Genomic DNA, 19592 nt, shown 5'->3' with positions numbered 1-19592 from the left:
AGCTGGAGTTCCTAACCTTGAAATATAGTAGACCTGATTTTGAGTTAAAATTCTTAATACAAACACATTTTAAAACTTGTTTTTGAACTTGTTATAGTTGTATCCCAATGCTCTCATGTTAGGTTTCCTGATGAAAATAGAACTGGGGAAGTTCAAATTTGAGGTAGTCCATTAGAAAGAGGGTACAGGGTACTGTTTAACACTTTGATATGGAAGTTCTTATCATTTCTTCAAGAACTAACAGTCTTAAAATGTTCATTCCAATTATTTACATAATCAATACTGACTAGTTTTAAATGACTTATATGTTTGAATGCCTTGTTTTCCAGGTTTGTAAATGAAAGCCTTCTTTTGCATTGTATAATTAGAATATATGCCATGTTCTTTTCCCTGAGTAAGGAGTGCATATTCTACATAAGACTACTAAATGGCATTGGAAGGTATTCAGTAGATTGAGGGGGAAAAAATAGTTTTACTTAAATGTTTTAAATCACATTTAGGATTGACATCCCTTTGAAGAAAAGTGAAATTTGTGTTTTTCTCTATGTGATAAAGACTTGTGATTTTTTTTAAGTGGGTAATACTTAAAATAGCATAATGACAGTTCTGTGTCTGAATACATCTTTTGACAGCAGTTAAAAGATTTTTTTACTTTTTATCGTTGTCTTCCCTTGTAATTATTACATTATTGTGTGGTGCAGTAATTCCTTTTTTATGTTTAAGGGTTTTGTTGAGTTAGTATTTTATTTGGATCAAACATAACCAAACTAGCCAGTCTGTTTTCTTACGTTTAGTCAGAAGTGAGAGGTGGAGTTCCTCAGATTATGCAAACCAGTCAGCCATTCACTTAAAATTCCCTTAAATAGTGTGACTCTTATGCTTTCAGTTTTTTAATGCCTGTTTTTTAAAGTACCTGCTCAGTCACTTGAGACGAAATGCTTGGAGTACATTTGCTTCCTTGGAGTTCCTCAAACTTGATGTTTTCACCCATTCATAGTGTTTGGAACAGTTTATGCCCCTCACTAAGACCACTTCCAAGAGCACGAAATTTTGCATATTGCATTTGCCAGAAGAGGCTTAGTGGGCTCTGACTGTGATACAAGTCAGTGTTTATAAGTGTAAAGTTTGGCTTCCCGTAATTATTCCACATGGTTTACATCACTCATTATTTGGGTTAAAGTGGACTCATTTGAAGGTATTTGCTTTTGTTAAATACATAATGAGAAGCATAATATTGTAATTTGACTTGAGCCATAAAACACACTTTAATATTAGCTTTTATTATATTTATCTAGCTTGTTTTGGGGAAAAAGAAAACTGACTAAAACCTAAGTAAGTCTAGATTAAGCCAGGTAAGATGTAATTTGTATTTTAGTGTTGGATTGTATTGTGAGACTAGAGTTAAGTTGGGAAAATGTATCATGTTCTTTTAAGGGAAAGATCAGTGCTTTAAAAACTTAAACTTTGGTTGCTGTGTTCACATCATAGTGTACAGGAATCATTTATAGTTTGAGAATTACTCTGGCGTTAAGTTTATAGAAAAATGTATAAAAGAAACTGAAGTTTTGGTTATATTTTTATAATTGTAAAAAAGTTTGATTAAAATGTTCAACTGTTCTTTTTTTATTTTATTTTATTGTCATTTCAATAAAAAAAATTAAAACAGAATGACTCTGAATTTTGTGTGTGGCTACTAACCATAGTCTGCCATTAGAAATCCTGCGTGATTCTTTTTCAGTGTCGTTGGCCGGGGGCCATTACATTAGGTAAGAGACAACTTGCATAACAGCAAGGACCTGAAGACCTGGGACATCTATGTTGCCCTCCTCTCACATTCCTCCATTGTTTGTTGGCAGTGGTCTTAGGCAGATTCAGTTTCCTGCAAGGTGAAAGGGTCATTTTCTACAATGTGAAAGGACTTGGAACTTGAAAACTGGGATTTACAAGTAGACATAAATTTTGTTAAGTATGTTATATCATTGAGGCCTCAGTTTCCATAGAGTATTGACTTCAGTTTTTTTTCTTTTAATCAGATTTGCTTGAAGGTCATGATGGTCTGTGGTAGCATGCTTGCTACTTCTGTAACACTTTGCAATTTAATTCCATCATTGTAATAGTAACTCAGAACTTGAGAACATGTGTAATAAAACCACAGCATTGAACAAAGGTTGAACAAACCTGATAAAAGTTATTGTGAAGTTTTTCTGAAAATTTTACTACTTGTATATTTTACAGCAGGCACCACAGAGCTATGAAAAATTATGAAACAAAAGCTAAATGTTGTAATATTCCCATTAGCTTACTTTTTTTCCCGACGAACTTGGTTATTTTTTCCCCTCTGCTAGACTCAGTAGTGGAACACATTGGTCCAGCTAATGAAAACACCAACAAAATTCTATGGGCAAACAGTGAAGGCTGCTGGATTAGATGAGGTTTGTTTCCTAGGCTGTTCAGAACCTTAACACAAACACTACTCAGCCCTTCTCATGGCAGGGTGAAAATCAAATGGTCATGGGTATAGAAGGATTTTGGATATTTTTAAAAAATGAACAATAATGTATCTAAATAATGAATCCTCACAACTCTGGTTTATCTGAAATGCTATGTTTCCTTTAAATCAAACCAAATCAGAGCCCCCACCCCATAAAGATGACAGGGAATTCAGTCTCAGTCATTATTGGGAGGAGGGGCCTACCCAAAGTCAAGAATCCAGGAAGGATAAATGGTACTCTGAAATGAAGGTGGAGGTGGGGAGACCTCTAGCTTCCGTCATGGACTCCATGAATATTTGTCCAATTGCCTCCCTGTCACACTTAGGCCTTAGAACCAGATGATGCAAGTGGCCCCTATGCTTATGGTCCCACCTTCCTAGGCACACTAGTATTCATCCTCTGAGTTTTGTTTCCTTTGCTGCTCCTGTGATGATGCAGGAAGCAGTACAAAGAACCAAGAGCATTGGTTGACTTTAGAAAGTGGGTTCTATCTTTGGGCAAAAAAACCTTGAGGGAAGGATGTGCAAAAGCCTGGCTGCCTACTTGGAGTGGGTGAGGACAACATGTTGGTAGAACAAATACTAATTATTACCCTAGTAAAATGTCCAGACACCAACCTCTAAAATCTTAAAATGCAAATAAAAAATAACCTTATTTAGTTGGGCTAATGTCACATATTCTCATATTGAATCTTCAGAAATTTCAAGCTTCTGAAAGTTTAGATTTTTGTTTAGTCACTAAATCACACCCAATTCTTATGACTCAATAGACTAGCCCGCCAGGCTCCTCTGTGCATGGAATTTCCCTGGCAAGAATACTGAAGTGGGTTGCCATTTCCTTCTCCAGGAGATCTTCCTGAGCCAGGGATTGAACCTGCATATCCTGCATTGCAGGCAGATTCTTTTACACTGAGCCACCAAGGAAGCCATGCTTTTTATATAGTCAGAATCAAATGTTAAAGGCTGATATTAAATACTAAGTCATTCCAGAAAACAGGTTGCCTAAAGCTTTAGCACATAGAAACTAATGGTTCTTTCAAAATACAATTCAGACTATAGCACTTAGAATTCAGGATGGTAGAATATTGTACCTTAATAGCCCCTTAAGATGATTTGACAAGTTTGGTATATGATATTTTGTAACTGTATTGTGACTTGGATTGAATGTGGATTGTAGAATAGTGTGGTTTAAAACTTATGGGGGCTCAGATAAAGTAGAACATTTCTGTGGAAAATTATAATCCCTTTTTCAAAATGAAATTTTATTTACCAATATAGTTGAAAGTTTAGCATTTTAATCAAATGGCTGCAGATAGAGAAAGGGAACTGAAAGTGTAATCATACAGATCTCATAAAGAAAATGTGTGTGTGTGTGTGTGTAGACGCTCATCCTCCCCGGTAAAAGCCAAACTGTTGCATTCATCATAAGGCCTTTAATAGGATGTTTCTAAATATTGCAAAATTTTAGGATAGTAATAACCTTGAGCTGAACCATCTTTTGTTTTCTAACTAATAAACTTTTAGCATTAGAATATTAGCCATGAAAGAGACCTTGAACGTAATTTAGTCTTTTGCCTTTGAAAGTTTGTAAGAGTCAACAAATATTTGCTGAACACCTACTCTACATCAGGCACTTGTAAAGGCCTTGGAGATACAACAAGGAATAAGACCCCTAAAGGTAGCAGTTTTGTTCCACAGCTCTTTTTTTTTCTGTCTTTTTTGTTGTTACAGCCTTATTGGGCTATAATTTACATAACTCACCATATAACTACACAAATAAAGATTTTTAGTATATTCAGAGTTCTTCTACAGTCACCAGAATTTTAGAACATTTTCATCACCTCAAAAAGAAATCCATGTTTTGCTTTTATACCTGTTTCCTCATCTCCCTATTGCTCAATCATTAACCTACTTTATGTTTTGGCCTATGCTGGACATTTCATGTAAATGGAATCACACTATGTAACCATTTGTGTGTATGCTTATACTTAGCACATTTTCACGCTTTGTCCTTGGAGCATATTTCCCTACTTCATTTTCATGGCTGAATACTATTCCATTTTAGGGGGTTATCCCTTATTTATCTATTCTTCCCTTGAGTGACATTAGGGTTGTTTCTAACTTTGACTATTAAGAATAACGTTGTTACTGACATTTGTGTGCACGTTTTGTGCGGTGGTGTGTTTTCATTTCTCTTGGGTATACATCTAGCAGTGGAAGTGCTAGGTCAAATGGTCACTGTTAGGTGTAAACTTTTTGAGGAGCTGACATCACTTTCCAAAGTACCAGCACTATGTTACATTCCTACCTGGCGTATGAGGGAACGCATTTTTACTTCCTTGACAAATCAAGTTCACTTTCGGCTTTGCCGGGGGTTACTAGTAAAAGCAGATACTTTATTTGTGAGGAATTGAGACTGTTGATTCATTGTCTTTCCAAGGGGCCAGGGCCTCTATTATCCCTAAGCATTGTCTCCTCTTTCAGCCACTTGGGAAGCTCCCAGGCCCACAGGGAGGCTCTGGGGTAACTTGCTAAAGGGGAGGTTAAGGAAACTAAGGACTAGTGGCCGGATGCCCGGACGGGCCCACGCGGCCAGCGCTCGACCGCCAGTCAGTGCCGTCGGGCCTGAGTGACGTTTGGGCCCGGCCCGGGGCGGGTGCCCTGAGCGTCCGCGGGCCAGGCCGAGCTAGGGTGTCGGCGGAAGATAATGCTTGGTGCTGGGCCGCAGGGCCTGCGGCCGGGGCCTCCGCCAACTAGGCGGCCGCGCGACCGCTGGGGGCGGGGGACCGAGGCCGCGCCCCCGCGCCCGTCCCGCCCGCACCCTGCTGGGGGCGGCGGCCAGCCCCGAGCCAGCCGAGGCTCTTCCGCGCCGGCAGGGGCAGCAGCGGGAGCGGCGCGGGGCGGAGCGGCCAGGAGCGGCCCGGCCCGGCCCGGCGCGGTGGCGGCGGCGGCGGCGGCGGCGGCAGCGACGCCAGAGCTCGTGGGCGCCGTTCGCGAGGCCGCCGGGACCCGGCCGCAGCGCGGGGAGGCCTGGGGGCTGGAAGCCGCCGCTGCCGCCATGCCGCTGCTCTTCCTCGAGCGCTTCCCCTGGCCCAGCCTCCGCACCTACACGGGCCTCAGCGGCCTGGCCTTGCTCGGCACCATCGTCAGCGCCTACCGCGCTCTCAGCCAGCCCGAGGCCGGGCCCGGGCCCGGGCCCACCGAGGCGGAGCCGGTAACGGCCCCAGTGCAGCCAGACCCGGCCGCGCTCGTCCGGCCGAGCGCCGGGGGACCCCGGGCCCGCGACGTGGCCCAGTACCTGCTCTCGGACAGCCTGTTCGTGTGGGTGAGCGAGGCTGCCGGGCCCGCCGAGGAGTGGAGCGGGGCGAGGGGTGGGGGCCGCGTGTCACCCATTATCTGTGGGGGGCGTAACTGGGGCTGGGGTCCCCTCCCCCCGGGACCCCGGATTGTGAAGCCGGGGGTGGGGCCCCGCCCGCGTACGCGCCTCCGTGGGGCCCGGTGAGGGTTGGGGTGTGGCGGTGGGGTCGTGAGGGGGAGAGGGTCCCCAGGGGCGGGTCGTCTTTGAGGGCCAGAGGAAGGGACTTTGGGACGGGGTTGGGGAGGCGCAGGGGGCGGGGCGCGAGGGAACGCGGCGGCCGGCCAGGGGCGGGCGGGGGAGGGGTGTGGAAGGGAGGTGGGGGAGGGTTGGGAATCGGGGGGGTCGGGGGGAGAAGTAAAATATGGGGGGCCGAGTTGGGGTTGCCGAGGGACCACCAGGAAGTGAACTGGAAGACCTCAGAGAGCAGAGTCAGTTACCCCGGAGTTGGGAAGGCTTTTCGGACGCGGTCAGGCAGGGAGATGTTGTTAACGCGTTTCACGTGTAAAGAGAGAAGAGACAATTTCAGATGTTGAGCATAGGAGAATTTTGGGCATCTGGGTGTGTTTGGACGTTGTTTGGAGAGGGACAGTCTCCCACAGCTTCCCCCCGCCCCTTTCTTCTTCATTATGTGATTGTCCGCTTTGAGTGGACCTAAAACAAACACAGACTGTGCTTCCTTTCCTGCTGCTTTTACCTGGTGATTCATGAAAGTTTCCTTTGATCTCTGAAGGCAGCCAAAACATTTGGAGTCGAGAGATGTCTCTTCATTTTAATTCAGGGTTTCTCCTTCTAGTGAGCCACGTTAAAATAAGGTTTCCAGTTTGTCTGCCAGTGTAAGATAAGCAGCGTTTAGGAGGCATGAATGCTGGTTTCACTTATTAGAACAGATAATTTCAGGCGGGCAGATCAACAATATTTTGGCTAAAGAACTTGGTTTCCATCTTGGCCTTTGAATGCCTCATAGAAATGTCACAGTGATCAGAAAAAGTTGTTCTGGGACTGAAGTCTGTCCCTAGGGTTTGCTGTGGTGTCTTGAGTCTTGTCTCCTGTAAGTTCCCATTTCGGTTGAGAGTCGGCTGTAAATGACTGGGATTAATATTACAAGTATACAGAATGATATACAGCTCATTTGCTGTAATTAATCCCATTGTGCTTCATCAGGAAGCAGTGGGATTTATGAACTCTGTGGGTGTAGATTAAGTCTGTTGGTCCTTCTGATGAAGAGGTTAGCAGAAGGCGGGGAAGGGTGAGGTTCCCTTCTTCCACTGCTGTGTAAAGCTGAACCTTACAGTAGGGGAGAAGGGAGAAGAGAAAGAACTCAACCCATGTCTCTTGTTTAATGTCTGTTAAACCTAGATTTTTAAAAATCTGTTTTTTGCGTTTTAGTTGACAGATAACTTAAAAGTAATGTGAAGAGTGCTTTTGCCAAATGTTGAGATTATAATGTAGTCTTTGATATATATACATATTTAAGTATAAGATACAAGTAAGCCTTTGGGATGGAACTGCTGTAGTGTTTAACAACTACTAGTATTGTTTAATGATTACCCGCCCAGTCTCTTTGTACAAAACTCATTCCAGTTCCAAGGTTAGCACCTCGTCATAAAACATTACATAAACATAAAACATTAAAGCCTGTTGATTTTCTGTGAAAATTATTATTTTTAAGAAAATTTCCTTTTCTTCCCAGCTTTTTCAGCAGAGATCTTGCCTCCAGTGAGTTTATGATTTCTTCCTATCTGTGGATGATTTTTTTTTTTTTCCTTTCTCAGTTGGTCTTGCTGCCTTCTTCCATCTTTCCTCTGTGGTTTTCACACTTTTATCTTGGTCTTTCTTGGTTCCTCAGACCTTCCATGTGTTCATTATCAGTTTTCCTCATCACCCATTACTTAAGTTTCTGCTCTAGTAGCGAAATAGGAGTTGCAATCTCAAAAGCCTTCCTCTGAGACCTGCCAGATAGCATAATTAAGTGAATACATGGTGGCATCTTTGTTAAAATGGATCCTTTTTTTTTTTTGGCCCTGCCCAGGGACACTCATTCAGTTTTTAAAAACCAATCAAGACAAAAACAATCAGTTGATCTTTCTGCCAGTTTGCAAAATCCTGCTAGCTGTTATTTTGCATATTGATCTCTAAAACTTATTTTCGTAGGGCACAGTTTAGATGAATATAGCTAGGAATATGTCTTCATTCTAATTAATGTCCTAGTGATTTTCTGCTCATTAATGGTTGAGAAACTGATCAGGGAGAGGATGGGGTAGGGGGTGAAGGTCAGGTTATGTAAACCTTGCCTGCTCTGTTAAGGGGTGTTCACATTATTTCATGGGGAGAAGGGGCTGTCATGATGAGATGGTTTTTTCAAGGAGGAGGACCTATAGCAGCAGTGGGGAAGATGGATTTATGTAGAATGGGAAGAGGCTAAGAAACTCCAACTCCGAGGAGAGCTCTCCGGGGGCCCTCTGGCATGGATATTGAGAACAGGTTTGAGGGGAGGTTCTCAGTGTTGTTTCTCTAACAAATACCCAGATTTGTCTTGATTCATTGTTTCTTCATGTCTTTCTAGAACTTCCATTCCGAACTTTCATTCCAGTTTATGTTTTACTTTGTTATTTATTTCTAGGCTAATTTTACATTGTTCAGATGTCCCTTCCATTCAAGTATCTCATGATCCTTTTCCATCATTGTTTTGAATTGTTCAGGTGTTTCTGGCTTTTCAACTTTGCTGACTTACTCATTACTTACTCATTACTTTCTCCTGGTTTTTTTGTATTTTCCTGTTCCGTTCTGGTTTGGTTTTTTTTTTTTCCTCTTTTATATTTGCTTTTAAAATGGTAAGAGCAGGAAGTGGTAAAATAGAGAAATAGAAATATGGAACAAATTTTAAGCTTCTGATGACTTAATTAGATGCAAATAGAATAGTTAAAATAGAAATGTCAAAGGAAAAAGTCACCAAAAATGAAAATGGATAGAAGAGGCCTGATCATTGGGAGCAGAGATTAGCGAACCTTCTTGGCCTATTTGGCCTATTAGCTAAGAGTGGTTTTTACATTAAAAAAAAAAATTTTTTTAAAGGAAGACTATGTGATTGAGTGCATGTGGCCTACAAAGCCTAAAATATTTACTGTCTAATAGCCCATTAGAGAAAAAGTCTGACTCTTGCCTTAAAAAGCCCATCTTCACATAATTATACAACTTGAGAACTGAAAGTAATTTGCTAGGTTTGAGTGTTGATAAGATGAGTATTCCAAAGAAGAGAGAAAAATATTAGCTCCAGAAATGTTTGGGGCAACTTAAGAAAAAAACTAACCTTGTTAATAATAGGACATAAGCCTAGATAAACAACTCAAAAATACAGGAAAAATCTCTAGAGTGAGGGGGAAGGAGATAGCTATTTAATTGCTTGCTAGATGTGTGCTATGTGCTTTATATATGTAATCTCATTTATTTCCCTAATGTTGTGAAAAGAGGGAAACAATTATCAGTGTAATAAGGAGGGGAATGCGTTATTGGCATTTTACACTTGTCACTGGGAGCCTGCAGAAAAGTAACAGTCCAGTGTCCTTAAAAGAGGAGACTGATAAAAGATGTGTTTGTGGGGGGTGGGGGGTGGCGGGTGGGAGGTAGGTAGTGCTGGTGTTAAGTAGGAGACTAAGTAACATTCATATCGATTGTATCCTTGAAACCGTTCCTGGGAGTTGAATCGCATTTTGTCAGAAGGTCATAAATAATGCCCCATTGGTGGCCAGCATTTTATAGAATCAGAAACACCCGCGGGGTTACACAGTGATAAATGTGGCCAAGCTGTCTCTTAGCACTCTCTTCTCTTCCTCGCAGACCAGGCTGTCTCATAACTTCGTTTCTGTTTCTTCTAGGTGAACAGTGGAGCCATTCTGGGAGAAAAGTTTCCTTACGGGGCCTTTAGAGTGAAGGGAATTACTCTAAGCTTGATTCAGTAGGGGTTCCTTGGGTCATTACTACCTGGTCTGTTTGGTTAAGACTACTCAAGGACTAGCAAATCTTGGTTTTTATTTTATGTAGACAAGAAAAAATAAAGGCATTTGGTGAGATTTTCAAAAATATTAAAGTTTTTTTTTTTTTAAACACTGCTATAGATAGGAGAAATTTTTCTGAAGTATTTTAATATAGTAGAAATGCAGTGTGTTTTACCAGGTTAACTTGGGACTTAGGCTACCCAGTTTGGGTTGTTACTCGTCTGTCTCCCATGGTGCAATGAGAAAAGTAATGTGAAACTTCACAACTGGTCAGGTTAGATTCTAAACTTTAATAGCTTCTTTTTTTTTTTCTTCAATAGATTCTTAAAGAAATTAATAAATGATGTATGCTCATGGTACAGAAGGTAAAAGGTGCACAAGTGATGTATACAATGAAAAGTAACTCTCCCTTTCCCTCTTACCTGCCTCCCTCCCCTGAAAGTGGCCCTTACCAGTTTCTTCTAAAGTAGTGCTGGTGTTAAGTAAAAAATTAAGAAATACCCAGATTGATCAAGTCCCTGACGCAGTTCACATTAACATATTATACAAATATATATGGTATATATACAATATGGTATATATGTTGTTGTTGTTTAGTCGCTAAGTCATGTCTGAGTCTTTTGTGACCCCACGGACTCTATAGCCCGCCAGGCTCCTCTGTCTATGAAATTCTCCAGGCAGGAATACTGGAGTGGTTTGCCATTTCCTTCTCCAGGGGATCTTCCCGACCCAGGGATTGAACGCACATTTCCTGCATTGGCAGGTGGATTCTTTATCATTGAGCCACCAGGGAATCCCATAGTATATATACATATTCTTTCTTTTTTACACAGAAAGTAGCATAGTAATCACATTTCTACACTTTGCCTTTTTTCAGTGAGCAAGTTTTCTTGAAGGTTCTATATGATGCTAGCAAATGTGTAACTGCTGAGTTAGTTTTCCTGGTTTCACTGTATTCCACTGAACGGCTGTTTTTACACTTTGTTGAACTATTCTCCCTAATGGCCATGTAGTTGTTTTCCCTTTTTCTGGTGTTATAAACAGTGTTCCAGTGAATTCCTTATACTTAGATTTATTTACATGTAAGTTTGGATTCTGCCCACAAGGGAAGGTTATAGAAGGAAGTTAGTACTTTTACTGTAGTCTGTAAGGATCAAACTAGGCCTGTTGAAAGCGAGTCTCATTTTGATTATTGGAGGTGAGAAGGTTTGTCCTGGTTTTATTGGTTTAAATATGGACTGAAGTGTTGTTTCTTTAAGAATGTCACTGATGACCTAGTGGGATCTGATTTGCAATTTGCTTTTAGTTTTATGTGGGAATATAGTTGATGTACAGTGTTGCGTTTCCTGTGTACAGCTAAGTGATTGTTGTACATGTACACACATCCTTTCTTTTTCATATTCTGTTCTCATATAGGTTATTACAGATTATTGAGTTCCCTGTGCTATGCAGTAGGTCCTTGTTGCTAATCTATTTTATATATAGTGAAAGTGAAAGGCACTCAGTCATGCCCAACTCTTTGCGACCCCATGGACTATACAGTCCGTGGAATTCTCCAGGCCAGAAGACTGGAGTGGGTAGTCTGTCCCTTTTCCAGTGGATCTTTCTGACCCAGGAATCGAACTGGGGTCTCCTGCATTGCAGGCAGATTCTTTACCAACTGAGCTATCAGGGAAGCACTTTATACATGGTAGTGTTTATATGTTAATCCAGGGATTTTTCAGTGTTTCAAGGCTCTGTCAGTTTTAAAATTGAAATTTATATCTGTATTGGAATGACAGTATGTGTGAAATTGACATTTTTTTCTGTAAGCAGAAGAGAATTCTTCAAGAGCTGGGAATACCAGACCACCTGACTTGCCTTCTGAGAAATCTGTATGCAGGTCAAGAAGCAACGGTTAGAAGCAGACATGGAAAAACAGACTGGTTCCAAATTGGGAAAGGAGTATGTCAAGGCTGTATATTGTCACCCTGCTTATCTAACTTATATGCAGAGTACATCATGCCACATGCTGAGCTGGATGAAGCACAAGCTGGAATCAAGATTGCCAGGGGAAACATCAATAACCTCAGATATGCAGAGGACACCACCCTTATGGCAGAAAGCAAAAAACTAAAGAGCCTCTTGATGAAAGTGAAAGAGGAGAGTGCAAAAATTGGCTGAAAACTCAACATTCAGAAAACTGAGATCATGGCATCTAGTCCCATCACTTCATGGCAAATAAATGGGGAAACAGTGGAAACAGTGGCAAACTTTATTTTTTGGGGCTCCAGAATCATTGCAGATAGTGATTGCAGCCATGAAATTAAAAGACGCTTACTCCTTGGAAGGAAAGTGATGACCAACCTAGACAGCATAGTAAAAAGCAGAGACATTACTTTGCCAACAAAGGTCTGTCTAGTCAAGACTATGGTTTTTTGAGTAGTCATGTGTGGATGTGAGAGTTGGACTATAAAGAAAGCTGAATGCTGAAGAATTGGTGCTTTTGAACTGTGGTGTTGGAGAAGACTCTTGAGAGTCCCTTGGACTGCAAAGAGATCCAACCAGTTCATCCTAAAGGAGACCAGTCCTGAGTGTTCATTGGAAGGACTGATGTTGAAGCTGAAACTCCAGTACTTTGGCCACCTGATGCAAAGAACTGACTCATTGGAAAAGACCCTGATGCTGGGAAGGATTGAAGGCGGGAGGAGAAGGGGATGACAGAGGATGAGATGGTTGGATGGCATCACCGACTCAATGGATATGAGTTTGGGTAAACTCTGGGAGTAGGTGATGAACAGGGAGGCCTGGCTTCTGCAGTCCATGGGGTCGCAAAGAGTAGGACACGACTGAGCAACTGAACTGAACTGAGGTGTTTTAAAAGCACTTTTTCATGATCTTAAAATCTTTAGTTACTTCTAATCTTGTATAGCTTTCACTTTTGTATAAAGTTCACAAAATATTATCTTTTTTTAATGTAAAATCTCTTTCTAATATCAGGTTATTTATATCAATCTCTTTTCCCCTTCTTAGCCTTGCTAATTTTCAAATCTTCAATTTATATTTAAAATAGAAATGATTATCTACTGGTGATGGAATTATCAGAGACTTTCACTTTTTTTTTTTTTTTTTTGGTAAATCAGTTACAAAGTTTTTATATCTTATCTTTGAACTTAGAAAAACTGAAAAAGAGGTTTTAACTGAGAAGTAATACTTTATTGCTTATTTTATACCTCAGGGTGTGTGAGAAAGCTGTTTAGTAGAGAAATGATTGAGTGACCCTAAATTTGATTTCTCCTGTTGTTCTTAGGAGAGCAGCTGACTTGGCCTGTTAGATGTTGACCAAGTTCTGTGTCCTGTAGATCCTAACAGCTCTTTGAGTGCAGGGTCCAAATCAACCTCATTTCTCTTAACCTCCCACATACCTTTAACATGTAGGTGCTAAATATTTATTTCTGCGTTTCATATGCCTACCTGCAAAAACAGGAAGACTTTAAAAAAAATTGTGTTGCAGTTAGGCTCGGAATGGATGTTTGGCTGACTTTAAAAATCAGGTTCAGCTGGGGCATGTGGCATGAGGAACCGTGGTTGTAGTTTTGTCTTATGACATTTTTCCCTTAATTGACATGATTGGGGTTCCCACTAACTAATTTAGAACACAAGGAAGATGAGCCTTTTAAACACCTATTTCATCTCCTTAAAATTTAGTGTTCTATCCGATTTGTTGGAATGTTTTGAATAGGGCTGTTCCACAATACTTAAGGAGGTTAGGATATTTTGGATAGCTAATTTCGTTGTTGTTTTTTCTGGTTATCTGAGGAAATTACCAGAAGAGTTTTGTTTTTCAGCACTATTTTTGTTTTAGTTCTTTGAAAATACATCCTATACTTACTTGTCCCATTAGGCAGTATGTAACTAAACATAATGTATTCTTTTGTAATGAATCAGGGCTGCCATTCATGATACATAAAGCATCAGGGTTACCAAAGGGCTGGGTAATGTCAAGTACAAAGAGGGCCCTGGAGAGACCCTAGGGAGTGCCCTTCCTTATGTTGCCCTCTCTGTCACCCTCCTTTATTTACTCATTTTTAGAACACCATTTGCTTCCTCAGAAGTAGAGGGACGGAGGACTTGGAAAGAGGAACCTGGCCACCTGCACCTTCCTAACACTTAGTGAAACAAAGATTGAAGTGGTCTTCTGTCGTTGGTGTTCATTTTCATTTGCTCTAACTAGAAGTCCTCTTTACCGTTCTGCATCAAGGTCCTTTTGGCTTTTTCAGATTCTTTGGTTTTAAAAATCACTGGAGCATCAGTACGGTGGTATGCCATACTAACTTCTGAGTTGGGGCAGCCCACAATTTCATTTTGTAAGCATCAGATTTGTTGTTTAGGTGTAAGGTCTTTCTTAATTACTGAGGAAATTTTCTACTTGCTGGTGAAGAAGGCCTTGCACTTTCACTGGTGTCTCATGGTGGCAGTTCTAAGCTGCTTCTGCCAGTTTTCTTCTTTCTTCCCACTTTCTTGATTCTGCTCCTCTCGCATGCCCCAGAACCTTTCCTTTAAGGCCAACACCAACCACAGGTATCTTTTGTCCCATTGCAATAAATTTGAAAATGTGTATGTTTTTGATTCTCAATTCTCCATGATCTCGTAGACTCTTTTTGTGACCATTCACCCTCTTCTCCACATTTCCTGTTTTTCAACAGAGCAGTGTAGGAAGTTTGGGTGCTGGACTTTTACTGTTCGTGATAACTACATTTTCTGGAAAAGTTTTCTTCTAGACTGTTCAAAATCTTAATGTGAGATTGATATGCCTCAGAGATAGGATTTTCTAAAGTGTATACAGTTTTATACATACAGTACAGAGTTTATGCTCAATTTAGTTAAGACTGAAGGGGATGATGGCCTTCTGAAGAGTTCACACCGGGACAGGGCTCTGTGAGTTAACCACCAAGCTGGTACCTTCCCTCCCCACTCCTCATCCATACCCCCACCACCCATAAAAATGGGCCCCTTCAGATGTTACTGATCTTGTCCTGGTAGAAAACTGGAAAGGTTCAGTCATTAGAAATGTTGGCTGAATTCCCAATAGAAAATTTTTAGAGCTGCATTTATTTTTCAACAAGAGGAAATAAACTTCCTTTCTTTGATTTGTGTACAGGTTCTAGTAAATACTGCTTGCTGCATTTTGATGTTGGTGGCTAAGCTAATCCAGTGTATCGTGTTTGGCCCACTTCGAGTGAGCGAAAGACAGGTAAGTCCGCACAGCAAGGATGCATTCTTGTGACTAGATTAAAAAAACAAAAAACTTTCTTGGGTATAATTTCAAACTTGCAGAAAAGTTGCACAAATAGTATGAAGAACTCCCATATAGATTTTATCCAGATTCAGAGTTACTAACATTTTGCCCCATTTGCTCTAACATTCACCTTTTATCTATACATAAATATCTATATCTGTATATATTCACCTTTTATCTATGTATGTTTTTTTTTTCTGATCTGTTTGAGAGTAAACTGGGGACTTCACATATAACCTCAAATAGTGCAGCATATGTTTCCTAAGAGCAAGGACATTTTCTTATATAACCATAGGACAATGATCAACATCAGGAAATTCAGCATTGGTAAAATACTTCATGTCATCCACAGTCTGTATTTAATGTAACCAGGCTGTCCCAGTATTGTTCTTGATTGCTATTTCCCCACGACATTGATGAGGTAATTCTGAAAGAAGCTCTGACTTTTTGTTTGAATAATCGTATATATATCATTCTTTAGAATATGGGTACTTTTCCAGAGGAATTTACTGAGAAATTTTAACTTTTCCATTTGGAAAGGAATATTAAGATTCCTCATTTTGCAAGCCAGTGTTCAGATGAGATAGGCTGACATGTGAACAGTACTCTCAGAATGTATATATGAGCAGGATGTGCTTTCATTAAAGAATTAATGCCATGAACATACTCTGCAGATTAGCAGTTCCCCAAAGGATTTTAGTGGATAGAGTGTAGAATGGTGTGTTTTAAAGTAAGACTTTAGAACTGGCCTTTACAAGAGTAATATATGAGCAGGACTATGTTGTACTTTGTCTTATTCCAGTGGTAAGACCCAAAAACCTGCTGTCAGTACGTTAACAGTACACAGTGGCCTCACCCCTTACCTCTGCTTCTCAACCCAAGTCTCTTGTTAGCAAGTCAGCTGAGGTCCTGGGCAGAGTTAAAATGCAGTTACTGTGTGATTGAGCCCTTGGATGCTGTGAAGAGCAGGGATGTTTGTTTTCCCCCCAATTTTTCATTAGTGAGTATTGAGCACTTTCTGCAAAATAGTAACTCCAGAAGTCTTCCAGATGGGATTAATAGAACATAGTTTTTTTGGTATCATACAAAAACTTAAATTTTTTTTTATTTAATTTGTATATTTGGCTGCACCAGGTCTTAGTTGTGGCATGTGGGATCTAGTTCCCTGACCAGGGATCAAACTCCGGGCCCCCAGCCATTGGACCACCAAGGAAGTCCCCAAAAGCTTTCTTTGATGCTTCTTCTGTTTTCAAGTAAAACTTTGACTTGTGGGCCAGAATTCAGTTAGGACAAGCAAGCTGTCTAATTGTTGGTGGGTTGTTCTGGCACCAGTGGGCCTTATGTACCACTTTCTGTTTCTTAAAATGTTAAATACCAGTTCAAAATTTACAAAAAATATAACCTTGAAGTATTACAGAGATACCTGGAGGTAATCATAATTGGCACATTGGTCGCTCATCTCCACTTTTTTCAGTATAGATCACCTCTTTCATGTTGTTCTGTGATGACCATTTTTGACCAGTGCCATCCTGTAGTATTTACTAGCACTGTTTTGAGTTAGAACACTACAGCGTTGACATGGGTTTACTCTCTGGGTGCTTAAAGTTGAAGAAGTAGAGTAAATACTAAGGGCAAAGACATTGAATGCCTAAAATGGGACAAATATTAAACTGTTAAGTGGTGGTGTAGAACAAGAATTTCTTTTTTAAATGCACTTAATGCCTACTGTGGCACTTGTCTAAGCACAATATATGTATTAACTTACTTAGTTCCCCAGCTATTCTATGGGTTATATGCTGTTGTTATGAGACCTGTCTTACAGATGGGAAACCAAAGCATGGGAATGGTATCCAAAACCACACAGGAGATAGATGGTGTAGCGAAGGCTCAGAACCAGGGCACAGAATGTTCTAGCTTCACCTCATGCTTTCCTGCCCCAGATCTGGAAACAGACATTCACTCAGGATTCCTAGTTCATTTTGTTCTCTGGACAAAGGGCGTCTAGGCACAGTACAGTGTTTTAAAGTTCTCAAAAAACTCTTTATCTTTAAATGGTCTTGTTATCAATGTGTTCCACATGTGGGTTCAATTATTTCTGTTTTTTTTTTCAATTTTGCTTTTCTTTCTGTTTAAAATTTTGAATTTGTGAAACATTTACACAGTTTAAAAACTTTATATAAAAGTAAACTTAGGAGCCGTGTTTTCATCCTTCTCGTCTGCACTCAGTTTCCACCACTATGCTTGATAGTACTTTTTAATCTGTTGGGTTGATGCTCCTCGTTGCCCTTCTTTTTTTTTCAGGATGGTAAATGTTTTTAAAACTGGACATCCTCAGTAAGAAAGAGTACAGTGAAGCAGATAAACTTATGTGGACGTGTACATTTATATAACTTCATTGGAAATCAGTGGATGTTACTTATTAGAAACCATAACAACATCCATAACCTTTGCTGAAAAAATAGAATTTTGTACAAAGATATTCATTGTAATACTTTTTGAATGGTGAAAAAACATTTCATTGACCATTTGAAGCCACTAAGGTGGTCCATTCAGACAGTATTCATTGGCATCAATCTGTTTTACATTTAGGAAGAAAATTGTATGAAAATCTTAAGGCTTTTGTTTTACCTTTTCTTTGTACTTTTTCATACATTATTGATTATGGCTGGAAAATAGCATATGTTACTTTTGAATGTGAAGGATGTTTAAAAAAAAGAATGTCTAATCTTTTGTTTGTTTTAAGAATTCAGAGAGTAGAAATAGTAAAAATGATACTTGTAGCTGTCACCATTCTTTTTTATTTTGTGTTTTATTCTGTTATATAACATATATTATTAATATTATACTAAACTAACATTATTCCACTCTTAATGTCTAAAATTTCATAACTGAGGAATTCAATCCAGAATCTATAGATTACTTCCTAGATGTCTTACCTTTGTTCTTCAGAGGGCTCATTTCTTTCTTTGCCTTTGGTTTTGTCATGGACACATGTTAGAAAGCAGAGGATAGAATATTCTCTCCTCCTTAAAAGCCAGCTTTTGTTGTGTTTCCTTCTCGAGAACGGGTTAGGTGTAACGGTACTCACCTTTACAAATATTTTTCTTTTTAGCACCTCAAAGACAAGTTTTGGAATTTTATTTTCTACAAGTTCATTTTCATTTTCGGTGTGCTGAATGTCCAGACGGTGGAAGAGGTGGTCATGTGGTGCCTCTGGTTTGCTGGACTAGTGTTTCTGCACCTGATGGTTCAGCTCTGCAAGGACCGGTTTGAATACGTGAGTTTTTACCCAGGCTCTTCCTTTCCTGCTTAGGCATACACATGCCAGGTCTGAATGGTGTCATATGAGTGATCTGTGACACGCCTGTGCAGGACGGCCCTCCCAGGGAAGGCTCCTGGCTCAGGCACCTCCTGCCTGTTTCTTGAGGAACTTTCTGCAGCAGCCAGGGAATGCAGGGGCAGTGTCGCCTCAGGAGGCTTTCTTCCCTCCCCAGCAGTGTTACATGACAGCCCACGTGGGGTCAGTTCACCTAACACAAACTGTTTTGATCGCAGTGACTGAAAGGAAAGCTTAAACTGAAAAAATAGCTGATCTCTTCCAGTATTTTCTGTTCTCATCTCCTTCCGTTTTCTCCCTTCTTACTCTGACCCTTGGGGCTCCTCTTTCTGACTAGTTTATGTTGTTTCCGCCCGCGGGCCAGGACTGAAGTAGCTCTCTTCGCTCCCTTGGTCCCCGGAGAAGTGAATCCTTTTCTGTCTGGGTATAAGTTCTGCCTTTTGGCTACAGAGTTGTGTGGAAGAATCTTCATTCCTGAGTGCTCCCTAACTAATCTCATGGATCCAGAGCAAATGGGCACCTGTGATCCTACCGCTCTGTGAAACCCACCCTACAGTGCTCTTTGCCCCTTTCTTTACCCAGTCTTCATGGACCGTGGTGGTCCTTGCACCTCGGTGTGAGCTGATCTCAGTTCCACAGCCTTGAGCTGTTTCACAATTCAGCCCCCACCCCGGGCCATGAACAGGTGCTGTTTATCTCCCCAGCTGGTTTGGTATCTACAGTTTCCTGCTCAGGAGTCACAGTCCAGACCTCCCTTCTCCCAGCTGTTGCCTCTGCTTGTGTACCGTTAACACAGCACGACGATAGTGGCCCATCTTCACCTGGAGTACACTTCAGTTGTCCCAGCTGTGAACAGGCTAGGAATGTCCCCCCAAGTGACTTTGAGGGGTTAGGATTAGAGCAAGATTGAGAAAGAGCATGACAGAACATGATGTTGCCCAGAGTCCTGTTGAAGCCAGAAGGGAGAATGACAGAACTCTGGCAAGTTGCTTCTAGAGGCTTGTAACCCCACTGGTAGGAGGATTCTTGAGAATTCGAGATGAAAATATAATGTATATTGTGGTGGTCCCTAAATTAAATGGTGAAGATCTCAAGGTATCAGCACATGCTCATATTGAGGTTGGCTGGAGAATTCT

At 40.8% G+C, this 19592-nt stretch overlaps 1 protein-coding gene across 1 annotated transcript in view; it reads left to right on the top strand.

The window, feature by feature from the left end:
* The first annotated feature begins 5179 nt into the window (after positions 1-5179).
* The window catches only part of AMFR (autocrine motility factor receptor), a 40307-nt gene continuing 25894 nt past the window's right edge, over positions 5180-19592 (top strand). Inside the window, exons 1-3 of the mRNA XM_070451271.1 lie at positions 5180-5816; positions 14982-15074; positions 18232-18396. Coding sequence (XP_070307372.1) covers positions 5199-5816; positions 14982-15074; positions 18232-18396 — 876 coding nt within the window. The 5' untranslated portion in view covers positions 5180-5198. The remainder of the gene's footprint in view (positions 5817-14981; positions 15075-18231; positions 18397-19592) is intronic.

The sequence above is a fragment of the Odocoileus virginianus genome, chromosome 20 (assembly GCF_023699985.2).
Source record: "Odocoileus virginianus isolate 20LAN1187 ecotype Illinois chromosome 20, Ovbor_1.2, whole genome shotgun sequence".
Taxonomy (NCBI): domain Eukaryota; kingdom Metazoa; phylum Chordata; class Mammalia; order Artiodactyla; family Cervidae; genus Odocoileus; species Odocoileus virginianus.
This window is presented reverse-complemented; position numbering and strand designations above follow the sequence as displayed.